This window comes from Geotrypetes seraphini, chromosome 6, assembly GCF_902459505.1.
Source record: "Geotrypetes seraphini chromosome 6, aGeoSer1.1, whole genome shotgun sequence".
In the NCBI taxonomy this organism is placed as follows: Eukaryota; Metazoa; Chordata; class Amphibia; order Gymnophiona; family Dermophiidae; genus Geotrypetes; species Geotrypetes seraphini.
The window spans coordinates 57,881,543-57,896,316 of NC_047089.1; the positions used below are offsets into that span (position 1 = coordinate 57,881,543).

Consider the following 14,774-nt stretch of genomic DNA (forward strand, 5'->3'; position numbering starts at 1 on the left):
ATTCTTCATCTTGGAGCATTTTAATCAGCTCATCTCTTGTAATTGAATGCAGGTGGGCTCTGTTTAATTTTTTTTTTTTTTAGTCTTGTTTGGAGCAAATTTGGGATCGCTGTGACAAATAATATCAAGAGTTGTGCAAATAAAACTAGTTTCTTTTTTTAACTTTTTAAAATGTTTTGTAGCTGTCCTTTCTTATTGCAAATACTATATATTGTATAGGCTAATGAAACAAGCTCCTACTTGAATGCATTTTGAATTGTATATTTTAGACAACGGAATGTGAAAAGTGTACAAGGATTTGAACTGGATAATGATTACTGTATTCATTGAAGAGCTTGAATGTGAGCCCTTTATGTTGAATGTCTTTCTCTTATGGAAAGAAATTGTAGTAATTGGCCATTTAATGATACCTGGTTACTTGTAATATAGACACCCAAGTATCCCTTCTCCAAAGAAAATCTCCAAAGAAAATCTCCCCTACGGGAAACAACAATTTGTAACTTTACCTCCTTTTGTTTTTTCCTAATGTATCTTAGTTTGTCCGTATTGTCAGTCTATCGCCGCCCCTTTTTTTAATGTAGTATTATATATTTTAATGTTATATGTTAAATCTTTTTTTTTAATGTAATTCGCTTAGATTATAATAAGCGAAACATCAAATTCAAATAAACTTGAAACTTATGTAACGCAGATGTTTAATGCTTTTAAATTTAAGTTGAAATTGCTTTCAACAAGAGCATTCTGTCTTGAGGATATGAATGAGGATATGGCATTCATTTGCCATAATAATAATTTTTATTAAGGGACATGGATTGCCAGGACCCTGGTCTCTTCTGTTTTCTGTTCTGTGTCCAATAGCATGCTAGCCTGGCAGAGCATGCATGGCCCAAGATAAATTTGGTCATAGATTAGTAAATAGCAGAATAATTCATGGGAGTCATTCAGGAAGCTGCTTAGTGCCGACTAGCAGCGCCAAAGTGCACTCCTGCTCAGCCAGAACTCACAGCAATGACCGACCGGATAAGCAGCGGGGCAGGAGCGTGGAAAGCTTGCTCCTGCCGCTACATCTCTGGACCACCAGGGATTCCAGTGGTAGCGGAGATATGATAGAGAGGGGAACAGGGTGGTGAGCCGGGAGGGGTAGATGGAGGGAGGGAGGGAGGGGGCTGGGTGCAGTGCCTGGCAGGGAGGGGACTGGGTGCAGAGCCTGACAGAGGAGGGAGAGAAGGGGGCTGTGTGCAGTGCCTGACAGGGAGGGCTCTGAGTGCAGAGCCTGACAGAGGAGGGAGAGAATGGGGCTGTGGGCAGTGCCTGGCAGGGAGGGGGCTGGGTGCAGAGCCTGATAGGAGAGGGAGGGAGGGAAGAGGGCTGGGTGTAGAGCCTGGCAGGGCAGGGCACTTGACTATTAAGCCGCCCAACTTATATTCGAGTCATCCATTTTTCGAGTATATACGGTAACTGCATGGAACAAACTATAAAGCCAGTATAGTAAATTAAAAAAATTTACATGTTTTGCTATTTGAACTAGGTCTACTGGCAAAATAGTGCTAGCAGGCCTTGACTACAAAATCTTTTGATTGTTACATTTTGAAAAACAAATTGTTTTCTTGCATTATTTAATACTGCATTTATAGCTAATGAGCTGCTTTGCATAATTGTGCTTTGCAGACACACATTAGCAATGAAGAAATAAAGCAACTGCTTGCAAAGTACAGCATTAAATTTTGCACATCAACATGGCAAATAGTACTCGTGATCTCATTTGAGTGCCCTTTGCCATTTTAGCATACAGTGATCTCTACAAAATCTTTCTGCTTAGTACTTCAGTGTCATACAAAACCAAGACATAACAGAATATCTTGCATCACAAGAGGGTCACTGGGGAAGGAGCTGGGGGGCATGAGAAAACCTTTTGTTGTAAGTATGCATGTACAGAATATAAAGATATTGTGCATTCATTATATCAGTTTGGAAAGTGTGAAGGAAGCAGGTAGTGTGAATTAAAACTATATATACACTTTCAACTGAAAAGAAACCAAGGGACTGTAAAATATTAAATTATATGTTGTGAATGGAGTTAATGTCCAACATTATAGTGTTTTTCATACAGGTAGAAAGAGATTAGGCAAGTAATTCTTATAGCAGTATTGAAACTCACTACAAAAACTATGAAACATTTGTTGCTGCAGATCGGAAACGTGATTTTAGGAAGGTATATATTTTGTGACAGCTTCTGAATAAAAATTTTAGACTGTTATTTTGCCTTATACCATATATACTCGAATATAAACCTAGGTAACCTTTTTTATATTCAAGTGCCCTTCCCTTCCAGGCTCTGTACCCAATCCCCTCCCTCCTTGCCTTGCCAGGCTCTGCCCTGTTCCCCTTTCTTCCTGATGTCTTTCAGGTCTCCACCAGGCCTGCCGTAAGACCTGGTGGTCCAGCGGTGGGCTGGGACAGGAGGGTTCCCTCCTGCCTCCTCTAACAATTCTCACCTCCCTCCCTCCTCCCCAATATGGTACCTTTAAAATTCCTGGAGGTCCAGTGATGAACCGAGGCAGGAGCGATCTTCCTATGCTCCTGTCCCGAGCAAAGCTGCTCTCTGAATGGCTGCCATGAGTTCTTGCGGCAACCATCAGTCCAAGGGGGTGGGGATGTGGTCAATCTAGATACACTACATCAACCGGCTCACCTTAATCCACATGTTTAGTTACACCTTCAAAGAAGTCAAGTAAATTGGTAGGCAAGATCTCCCTCGGCTGAACCCATCCTCACTCCGTCTCATTAAATCATGTTTGTCTACGTGTTCCACAATTTTATTTTTTATAATTGTTTCTACCATTTTGCCCGGCACCGAAGTGAGGCTTACCGGTCTGTAATTTCCCAGATCACCCCTGGAGCCCTTTTTAAAAATCAGCATAACATTGGCCACCCTCCACAAACTGCATTTTTCTAATCTTTTTAACTGTTATTATAAAATGCTTTAGCCAGTTTTCCATTAATGAAATGTGTCAAGATTTAACAATTACTTTGATGAAGAGAGAGAGACAAAAATTAGTTGTCACACTAACAATAGTATAAAAGAGATTGCAAGACAGCTTTAGAAAGGTAGAAGATAGTTTCAAAAAGAATCTGGCAGGATGATTTAGAAATTATCTGATTAGATCTCCAGGGTGAAAAATGCATTGCTCATAGCAACTAAACCTAGATACTAGTACACTAGAGCCATCATAGCCAGGGAGAGAGGGTGCCCAACCCCTCCTGCCGGACCCCCCCCCAACAAAACCCCCCCACCGGAAACCCCTCTCAGGCTTACCTCCAAGTTGGCCAGATGGGTCTTTTCACCGTCCGGCCAGCAGGCCCGCCTCTCCCCTGCCGACCCACAGGATCCTAGGGCCTGATTGGCACAAGCGCCTAAGGACACTCCTATAGCGGGAGGAGCCTTAGGCATCTGGGCCAATCAGGCCCTAGGATCCTGTGGGTTGGGCAGGGGAGGGGAGGGCGGGCCCGCCTCATTTGGACAGAAGTGGGCCTGCTGGCCGGATGGTGCAAAGACCCGTCCGGCCAACTTGGAGGTAAGCCCAAGGTGGGGTTCCGGGGTAGGGATTTCATTGGGGGGAGGGGGTCCAGCAGGAGGGGTTGGGCACCCTCCTGCAGGCGATCTTGGGGAGGGGGCCGTTGGGGAGGCAGGATGCTTTGGGCACCCTCCTGCCAGCGATCTTCGGGGGGGCCATTGGGGGGGGGTCCAGGGAGGGCGGTTGGGGCATGTTGTTGGGGGGGGGGGGTCCGGCAGGAGGGGTTGGGTAACCTCCTGCCGGCGATCTTCAGGGGGCGGGTCCTGTCAGCAGGAGGGGTTGGGCACCCTTCTGCCAAGATTGTAAGGGGTGGGGCCTACCGTTTTGTCGGCAGGAAGGGTTGGGCACCCTCATGCCGCGAACGTCGGGGGGAGGGTTGGGGAGACTGGCAGCCATAGCCACGAACGCTACACTAATCACAGCAGGGAGATCCTTGCTGCGATAAAGTATAGTGGCCGAGTCTATTTACCATGTAGGCCAGCATTTTGCTAGCCTATATTGTAAGCGTCTCCCGCTTTGCTAGGGAGACGCGTAGGGCTGCCTAGGTTCGCCTAAGGCTAGCACCTAGTCTCAGGCGAGCTTAGGCGGGCTTGCAAGCCTCCCTAGACTCCCGGAGGCGCCTTCAATATAGGTGGCCTGCCTAGGGAGCATTTTTTTTAGAAAACATGCCTCCCGATTGGCTGATTAGACAGCTGTAGGACGCCTACAGCTGCCTACAATCAGGACGCACTTTGCAGAATTAGGGCCTAAATGCAAAACCCACTGTAGTTTATTAAAAGGGCCCTACTTAGTGTACAACATTAGCTATACATGTATAGCTAATATGGCCATATGGTAACCCTACACATATATACATTCATGTATGTGCAAGGTTTTATTTATTTATTTAAAATTATTTATAACCCGCCTATCTACAAATCTAGGCGGGGAACATATGGCTCCAGAAAAAGGAGGACGACGAATTGAGACATCCATGTTTTACATCCATAGCTTTCAATGGAAGTAAAACCCAAATGTCTCATTCTGTCCTCATTACTTCCATTGCTTTCAGTAGAAGTAAAATCCGGATGTCTCAATCTGTCTTCCTTTTTTTACTGGAGCCATATGGTAACCCTATATATGTGTATACAGTATACACACATGTATTTCACCTTAAAGAAATGTTTTTACTTTATAATGATGGTGTGTTTTGTTTTTTTATTTTAGGCTGTAAAGGAGCAGACCCAGGATTTGATAGTGAAAACAACAAAGCTTCAAGCAGAAAAGTATGTACTTATGCACATTGCATATACTTGGAGCAATATTCAAATTAGAATTTGTTTTATATTTGAAATTTTAACCACATAGAAAATTATTTGAAAATTCCTTTCCCTCAACCAGTCTGAACAAAAGTAAGGGTGAAACAGCATGTACTCTTTTACACTCATAAAAAGAGAAAAGGAGTGGAATTGGGCCAAGGGCATGAAAGCACATGTAACGATTTTAATTTCCAAATCACCATGCATGCTTTTCAATGTGTGTGTTTCACCTTTTTTATAAAGGGACAAAGTGGGGGAGTACAAAGTACTCGTGTTGTGTATACTGCCTGAATTGTCAAAGAGAGATTCCCTTTGAAAATCTGCTTGCTGGTTTGCAGGCACAAAGTATCAGTTAGGTGTAATTTGTTCAGTATTGCCCCTCATGAGGTGGGAAACATGGGGCAACAAGTGAAATATGGCTTGAATTTGTAAGAAATTTGGAGATGAATGTGTGTGTGTGTGTGTTATATATGAGGTTATCACTAGTAAAATGCAATTTTTATTATACCTGGTAAATTTTGAAAACTCAATTGTTAACACAAATTTAGCATGATTCATCTTGTAATTTTCATGAATCACTTCCAGAAGTTGGTTGAACAAGTATGAGAGAGAGAAAGATTGTCTTCATTTTTTATATTCAGAAGCCCTTTTTTAAAGCTTAGCATGTGCTTGGTACCAAGTGGCCCATAGGCATAAAATAGGAGATGCAGCATTTTGTGCGCCCTGTCACTTAGCATGTGCTAAGCTTTAGTAAAAGAGCCCCAAAGTGCCTTTTAAGTGAAGATAAAATAATACTGTATTATTAAGTACTGTAATTAAATGAGTGGGGTGGAGTCTGGGCCATTAAATAAACAGCCAGACACAAGCACAGAATGTAAAGAAAAATTCTTTATGAACTCAAAGGGAAAATCCCGCACCCTGTTATTTCAAAAGACCAGGCATATAATGAACAGTCTTTTGGTTCAAAATGTCCTGAGGAAGGCCTGTGGCTGACAGGACCCAAGAAATGGATCGTGATTTGTAACAGCCACACCCCAAACACAGTCTTGTAACAGTCTTCCTTCAGTCAGGTAACAAGGTCTGATCCTAGCCAGACCTAGGAGTCAGGATCCCAAATATTCAGCAAGAAATGATTTGGCTTACCTCAGCCAAGCAGAATGTCTAGTGGTTGTAGTCAGAATAAGCTGTGTATACCTTACAGCACTGTAGAAGTGATAAATAGTACTAGTACCGTGTTTCCCTCCAAATAAGCCCTAGCATGATTTTTAAAGATGCTCCTAATATAAGCCCTACCCCCAAAATAAGCCCTAGTTAAGATCAACCCCTGAAGCCACCCCAACAGTCCCCGTACTCCATCCCTGACACTAGTGTTGCCCGATTTGCCAATCATCTCTCCCTGCCTCTCCTCCACCCCAATTCCCTGGGTAGTGGTAATCATGGGGTTGGGAAGGAGATTAGAGGGTCGGGGCCTGGAGAAGTGAGAAAACCTTGGCTATAGGTTGGGGGAGGGGCAGGGAAAGGAGGGATGAGAGGTGCAGAGACCTGCAAGGGGTTGGAGAGGAGAGAGATCTCAGACTAGGGGAAGGGGTAGGGAGAGAAAGAGAGAGATACCAGACCAGGAAATGGAAGGGAAGAATAATAATAATATTTTTATTTTTTATATACCGCCAAAGCCAAAGTAGTTCGAGGCGGTTTACAATAAGAAGAGCTGGACAGTCAGCGAAGACATAACAATGAAGTCCTTGAATACAATGAATTTTTAGAATAACAGTGATGTCTTTGAATACATGCATATTTGTGGGAAGGAAGAGAAACAGAGTGAAAGTCACATTGTAGGGATGTCAAGTACAAGTAAGTAGAATACAGGGGAAAAGTCTTTAAGGAGGGGAGAGAGAGATGTCAGACTGTGGGAAGGAGAGAAGAGAGATGCCAGACTCTGGGAAGGAGGGAAAGGAAAGGATATTCCACTATTGAATATCTCTACTTCAAAATAAATTCTACAAATAAAACAGACTTTCTTTTATTATACATCCCCCCTCCAATAGACTATTCAAAATTATCCTCACTTCATAATTTACTCTTCGAATTTTGCTCGACTGCTAACTGCCCAATCATACTGGGTGACTTTAATATCCATTTTGATAACCATAATAACCCACAAACCCTAGAAACTATCAAACTTTTTAATGACCTAGATTTGCAAATATTGATTCATGATCCTACTCACCAAGCTAAACATATATTAGATATGATTCTAATTCCTTCTTCTGAATCGATATCCTACTCCACTCCGAATATTCTTTCAGTTCCTTGGTCCGATCACTGCATAATCTCTTTAAATCTTCACTTCCCCAAACAAATGATATCAAACTATTCTTCCAAAACCAAAACACATTCATACAGGGACTTTTCTCAATTAGAAAACTCAGACATCTCATCAAAATTTAGCCCTTCTACCATCATTCCATTATTTGAAACAATCGACGATCAACTTAATTACTGGAATTCAAATTTAGAATCCATACTAAACACTAAAACACCACTAGTCACTAAAACTGTAATCAACAGAAAACCTAAAAATCCATGGTATTCCAAAAAGCTATCTTTAATCAAGACTCAACTTCGTGCTGCAGAAAGGAAATGGCGTTCTTCAAAATCCCTCACCAACCTTCAAAAATTTAAAGACACCTCTCTCTACTATAAACATGAAATTACCCAGGCAAAAAAATCTTTCTATAATAACAAAATCCAAAAGGCAAAAAATACTTCCGTCCTCTTTAATATTTTAAAATCAGTTAACCCAGAAAAAAATAAAAACATGCCAAATCAAACATCAATACTGACAGCTCAAGAACTAGCTGACTACTTTTGCCAAAAAATATCAATAATAAGACAAACATTCTCAACTAATACACTAATCTCTCCGGGTTTCGAAAACCTATCTACAAATAACTCTATTCCGACAGCCAAATGCATAAACTTCAAAATTCCAACTATAAATGACATTGAAAGACACCTTAAATCAATCAACTTAAAAGGTTCTCCTACAGAAATTATTCCGCCATTCTATATAAAAAAATATTTTGATTATTTTGGTCCTTTTATCCTATCTCTCATTCAAAAATGTTTATCTTCTGCTACCGTTCCTTCTGCTTGGAAAACTTCTACTGTAATACCAATATTAAAAAACTTCAAGTCCAGTCAAGATGACTCATCTAATTACCGCCCCATCTCAAACCTTCCATTCCTAATGAAACTGACGGAAAAACTAGTTTTCGAACAACTATCTGACTTCATTGAATCCTCTAACGCTTTACATCCAAACCAAACAGGTTTTCATAAATATCATAGTACCGAATATTCCATGATTGGTCTTGTCACCAACATTCACTACTTCCTTGACCATCACAAATCTGTAGCTCTCTTTTCTCTAGATCTATCCGCAGCCTTCGATACCATAGATCATGAAATTCTTCTCAATCGTCTACAATCACTAGGGGTAGAGGGCCAAGTCTTACAATGGCTAACTTCCTTTTTATCGGATCGTCTCTCTAGAGTTAAATTCAATGAATCCTATTCCGAATTCTTCTCCTCATCTTTTGGAGTTCCACAAGGATCAATACTCTCTCCTCTTCTATTCAACATTTTTCTATCCCCACTTATTACCATGTCACAATCACTAGGATTTACAACCTTTTCTTACGCTGACGACATTCAGCTAATGCACCCTCTCAATCCAGAAAACACTGCAGAAATAAAAATAATCAATGACAAATTAGAAAAAATTAAAAACTGGCTAAAAAATAACAAACTGGCTCTAAACACTCAAAAAACAAAATCCATGCTTTTCACTTGGAAAAGAGATATATTCCAAAAAATACCATTCACACTTGACAATATTCCTATAGAACCGGTACCTAAGCTAAAAATCCTAGGTGTAACAATTGACGTAGATCTATCTTATCATGACCATATCAGTGTAATAGTCAAATCATGCTTTTACAGACTACGGCTTTTACGTTCAATCTCTACATTCTTGGATACTAAATCTCTTAATATTTTAGTCCACTCTCTTATTATTTCCAAACTGGACTACTGCAATTCTCTTCTAATTAATATTACTCAAAAAGAAAATAGACGCCTCCAAATTATCCAAAATACAGCAATCAAACTAATTCATAACGCAAAGAAATTTGACCATGTCACCCCCTTATTAATTAAATCACACTGGCTTCCTATAACCCATCGAATTACGTTTAAAATTTTATTTCTGGTTTACAAAACTTTAACCTTCAGTGAACCTCAATATATTGCAAAAATGATTGTCCCACATAAAACTTCTCGTTCTCTTAGATCCTCCTCATCACAATTGCTCTCAGTCCCTTCATTAAAAGTCATAGGCACTAGGCGAAATGATATATTTTCTGTAAAAGCCCCTACATTGTGGAACTCCCTTCCAAATTTCATTAAAAACGAAACTGACCTTGTTGCGTTTAAGAAAATTTTAAAAACTTACCTATTTCAAGACGCGTTTGACATATGAAATATCACCTTTTAAGGTCCAATATTCTTCCCATCTCATCCTAACCCATTATTACCCGATGTGTTATCCCTTTGATGTCAATTTCTAACAAAGAACAACATTGTAACTTTTCCCCTTTCCTCCCACCCCCTCCTGTTCGTCTAATTTTGTCTGTCTTATGAGTGACTACTGTAAACTAAATGTATTACCACATTCTGATGGTTTTTAATACTGTACATCGCTTAGATATTATTATAAGCGATTCATCAAATAAAGGTCAAACTTGAAACTTGAACTTGAAACTTGAGAGAGATGTCGGCCCACTGGGAGGAGGGAGGGAAGGAGAGATATGTTAGACCATGGAACGGGGAGGAGAAGAGAGAGATGGGTTGGGAAGGGAAGACATGGAAAAGTAGATTTTGAGAAGAAAGCAGAAAAATGGAAAAAAGTTGAATGTTAAAAGTTAATGTCAAAGATGGATGCAGGACAGAAAGTGAAGAAGAAGAGAAAAGCACTCAGTGGATAAGAAGACCCTGGAACACAGTTAAGAGCACAGTCAGAAGGAAGTGCAGCCAGAGAAGGGGAAAGGATGATTAGAAAAATAAAATCACCAGACCACAAAGGTAGGAATAATGATTTTATTTTCAATTTAGTGATAGAAATGTGTCAGTTTTGAGAATTTATGTCTGCCGTCTAGATTTTTCACTATATTTGTCTATTTTTCTTTAGCTGTAACTGAGGTGACATTACATATTTTAAAGGCATCTGCCTTGACTTCTTTGAAAAAAACAGAATATAAATGATAATTAACATTTTCTCTGCATACAGAATGCTTTGTGTAGTTTAATTTTGTGGTTGCCATTATGTATGTTTAATAAGATTGTATTGTGTGTACAGTATATGAAAAATGAATGGAAGAAATTGCATTTCAATTAATACTATTATTATTGGGGGTGGACCTGGGGCGGGCTTGGTTGGGTCTGGGGTGGAGCTTGGGCAGGAGTACTCGATGGATATTTGTTAGACTTAGCGGTACTTGGCTTCACGAAGTTGAGAAACGCTGGTATAGATCAAACAAACCTGAGAGTGAGGAAAGATAGACCATGGACTAGGCAATTATTCTGTTGAAAATCACCTTGATTTGGTGTAAGTGAGGTAATTTTCAATCATTTGAAAAGTGCATGAAAATCTGTGCATAAACATGGTTTTCAGTTCAAAGGACTGCTAATGTTCTTTATACTTCCTTTTTCATTATAAAAATAAATCTGCATCCATACTATTAGCTGCCAACTGACACTCCTTCCGTCATCTTTACTTTGTTAGTAACTTTCATATATGCATATACAGGTCCTCGTCGACTTATGACCGCAATTGTTTCCGACTGACAGGTCGCAAGTCAATCTGGACGTAAGTTGGCCTATACTAACTACAGTATTTTTTACCCCTCCCCACGTACCTTTTCCCTGGTGGTCCAGCGGTGAGGGGTAAAAAATAGTTAATATGGGCTGAGATGGGGGAAATGCGTCGTAAAGTCGAACCATCTTAAGTTGCATAGGTCGTAAGTCGACAAGGACCTGTATATATATATTTTTAGATAATTATATCTGAAAATACACCTGCCTAATTATATCTTGGTTATTTTTGTTTTCTTCACATATGTTCAAATTTCCTGTCCTGCTATTTTAATTTTTTTTTTTTTTTTGATGCAATGGCAAATCAAGTTTTAAAGTATAGCTTAAAATAGTATTGTTGTGTTTTAATTGCATATCAGCTTGTATCCTCTGTCTCCTCTAGACATGCAACCAAGGTATACGAGGTGGAGCACAGCACTTTGAAAGACCTTTCCAACTAGCAGAAGGCAAAGTGAATGTTTCATTCCTAGTACAAATACCTGAAGGAGTCCTTATTCTTAAGTCAAGCCTGCAGAGTCTCCTTTTGTTTTGACCTTGTTCAAGCAAGGCGAAATATCCAGCTTCATATTAACTGTTCCAAAATATTCTGTAAACTCCTCTGTAGACTGCTAGTCATTCCTGTGTTTTATTCTTATAAATTCCTTAAAGCCAGGAAACTGAGACAAATCAGATCCATTGCTACTTGAAAGAGACAGTTAGTCATATTCAAATTAGATTCATCTTCTTCTGCAGGCCCTCTAGATGCGGCTCTGAACTTGAGGCCTTCCAAACTTGGACAAACTGCCAGATTTTGAAAATCCATCTGGACATCCTCTAAAAAGAGGATATGTCTGTGTTTTCCAAAATGTCTGGTAACCCTATGCAATCTGGCAGGGGGTTGTAGCGTCTTGTTTTGTTTTTTTTACTGCCGCTTGCTGCTATGAACATTATCTTAGTTTTATTAGATTTTTTGCCTGACAGTTTGCAGTTCAACAATATCTGCTGCTTCACCACTAGGAAGAGTTATTGGTCTTGTGTAGCAGGAGAGAAGTCCTTAACCAGCCATCTCGTTAGGAATCCTGGTTCCACCCCTCTCCTTGTAGGATCTTTACTTCAACTCTAAACTGAAGTAAAGATATTATGCTAAAGGAAAAGTTAAAAATCATGCCAAAATTCAGAGCAATTTGTTCAAATTGGGAGCAATTCCCGATTCAGTGGATTTGTATGCAGTTTACAATTTTACCATACTACCTGTTCAGCAATATTATTTTACTACTGTGTTTCCCCGAAAATAAGGCAGTCTTATATTAATTTTGGGCCCAAAAAACGCACTAGGTCTTATTTTCAGGGTATGTACATGATAATCTCTCCCTTCCTCTCCTTCACCCCACTTTTTCCTCTTTTCTTTCTCTCCCCCACATGTGCAGCATCTTACCTCCCGTCCCTCCCCTCCCCCTATGCAGCAGAACCCTTGCCCAGCTTCTATCCTTCCCTCCCATCCCCCTATGCAGCAGAACCCTTGCCCAGCTTCTATCCTTTCTTCCCTCCCTCCCTCCCATCTCTCGTGCAGCAGAACCATTGAGCACCCCCACCGCCGAGCCCCCGCTACCCTTCCCTCCCATCTGAACCCCACCGACCGCGAGCGAGCCCTACATACCCTCATCCAAAGCAGCATCGGGCCGGCAGCACTCTAAACAGGCTGCTTCACTAATGCCGCAGATTGAATTCCCCAGTGGAGAAGGCTAAAGCAGCCTGTTTAGAGTGCTGCTGGCCCAACGATGCTTTCAATGAAAGTATACAGGGCTCGTTCACGGTCGGCGGGGTTCTGATGGGAGGGAAGGATGGAGGGTCAGCGGGGGTTCGGCTGTGTGGCGGGGGTTGGGGGGGTAGGTTGAAGAGTTGTTGCCCGCAAATCCTGGGACTAGGGCTTACTTTTGGGGTAGGGCTTATATTAAGACCTACCCCGAAAACCATGCTAGGTCTTATTTTCGGGGAAACCTGGTATGTATATTTCCATACCAAAACCTTTTCTACATCAGGGGTAGGATTAGCCCAGGAAACTGAAAAGTAAACTACCATGCTAAAGAATAATATGTGATAGTATATAATGATCTTAAGGTGGCCAAACAGGTAGGAAAGTCAATAGCGAAAGCTAGAAGGATGATAGAGTACATAGGGAGAGGTATGGCCAGTAGGAAAAAGGTGGTATTGATGTTCCCGTTTAGGACCCTGATGAGACCTCATTTAGAATATTGTTTAAACAGAATGGAGTTGGTCCAGAAGGAGGCTACTAAAATGGCCGGCAGTCTTTGTCATAAGGTGTATGGGGACAGATTTAAAAGATCTCAATATGTATATTTTGAAGGAAAGGCAGGAGAGGGGAGATATGATAGATACATTTAATACCTAAGTGGCATAAATGTACATGAGGCTAATCTTTCATTTGAAAGCAACCTCTAGAATGAGAGGGCATAGGCTGAAGTTAAGAGGTGATAGGCTCAGGAGTAATCTAAAAAAATACTTTTTTACACAAAGGGTAGTAGATGCAAGGAATAGGCTCCTGGTAGAGGTGGTGGAGACAAAGACTGTCTATGAATTTAAGAAAGTGTAGAACAGGCACGTGGGATCTCTAAGGGAGATGAGGAGACTGGATGCTGCAGATAGACAGACTGGATGGACCATTTAGCCTTTATCCGCCATTATGTTTCTACATTATTACATCATCAACTTAATCTTTCCTGTTCTCCAATCTTTCACCTTTCACTTCTTTGCATCTCCTCATTCTGTGATATCAGAAGCAAACAGTAAATGTTATGGTAGGGGACAAGTGTTATAGCAGTTGCTATGATTTGCAGTATTGCTGGAAACAAGGGTGATGGGCTGTAGTACTGGTTTGTACTACTAAATGCTCTTAAGCATATTTTGGGACTTCTAGTTGGCCTTTGACACCTTGAAGAGCCATATTGGGGAGTGATTGGCAGAGGGGGGCCTGCATGACAGTACTGGGTGGCACTGTTTCCGAGAAAATAGAAAAAAGGGATTGCCTCTTATGGTGAATAATGCTATAAAAATTCCTAGGGGGAATACATTAGCATAGGTGACTTTTGAGTTAACAGTGTTTAAGTGCTTTTTAACAGTGGTTTATTTCTTTGATCAGGTTGGCTATATGCCTGGAAAGCATAACATTATCACTATTGTGACCTGCAGTATGTACCTTGACGGACATTTTAAAGACTGGCTAATAGGGTATTTGCTTAAATTGCAAAATATTAGATTTAAATTCTAGAATGAGTAGACCTCTAGTTGCCTAGATTCTGAAAAATTTTCTCTAGGTTTTTGTCCATGAAAACTTTGATTGGATGAGAGAATGACAAGTCTGTGTAATCTTGACAATCCCTGAAGATTTGCCTCCATAGAATGTTAGTTGGTATGACTACATAAAATATAGACTCAGAGAAATTGGAAATACTTTTAAAAATAAATATTCCTGGAGGATTGACTTCCACCCAAAAGTATTACAGCATGTTGTATACAGTAGAAAACTCCATTTCTTACAGTATTACTAAAAATAGGATAGGAAAAAAAAGAAGGTACCAAGCCTCGGGGTAAAACCAGAACAACAAAAAAACAAGCACAGGAGATGTCTGAACCAACTTCCAGTTACATATACTCTTATTAGCAGTTTTTCAAAAGTCCAAATCAAATCCTTGATATATAAAATAAATATGGTCCCGACTAGGATCCAAGTTTCAGCGACTACATCGCCTTCCTCAGGGGACAATAAAGGACTAAAATTATAATAAAATAACATAACATTAAAAATAATCTAAAACATTGAACATAAAAATGAAAATACAAAAATAGGATGGGAACATAATGGATTCAATACATTTACATTTTTATGTTCAAAGCTTTAGATTATATTTGCAATTCATTTTTAATATTAATGTTTTTTGTGTCATGCTATTTTACATTTATGTCAGTAGGT

The 14,774-nt window shown here is 40.2% G+C and overlaps 1 protein-coding gene across 1 annotated transcript in view; it reads left to right on the forward strand.

The window, feature by feature from the left end:
* Window positions 1–14,774, forward strand: part of COG6 (component of oligomeric golgi complex 6) — a 166,532-nt gene that overhangs the window by 33,611 nt on the left and 118,147 nt on the right. The window contains exon 4 of the mRNA XM_033950073.1: window positions 4,782–4,840. Within this exon, the coding sequence (XP_033805964.1) occupies window positions 4,782–4,840 (59 nt within the window). The remainder of the gene's footprint in view (window positions 1–4,781; window positions 4,841–14,774) is intronic.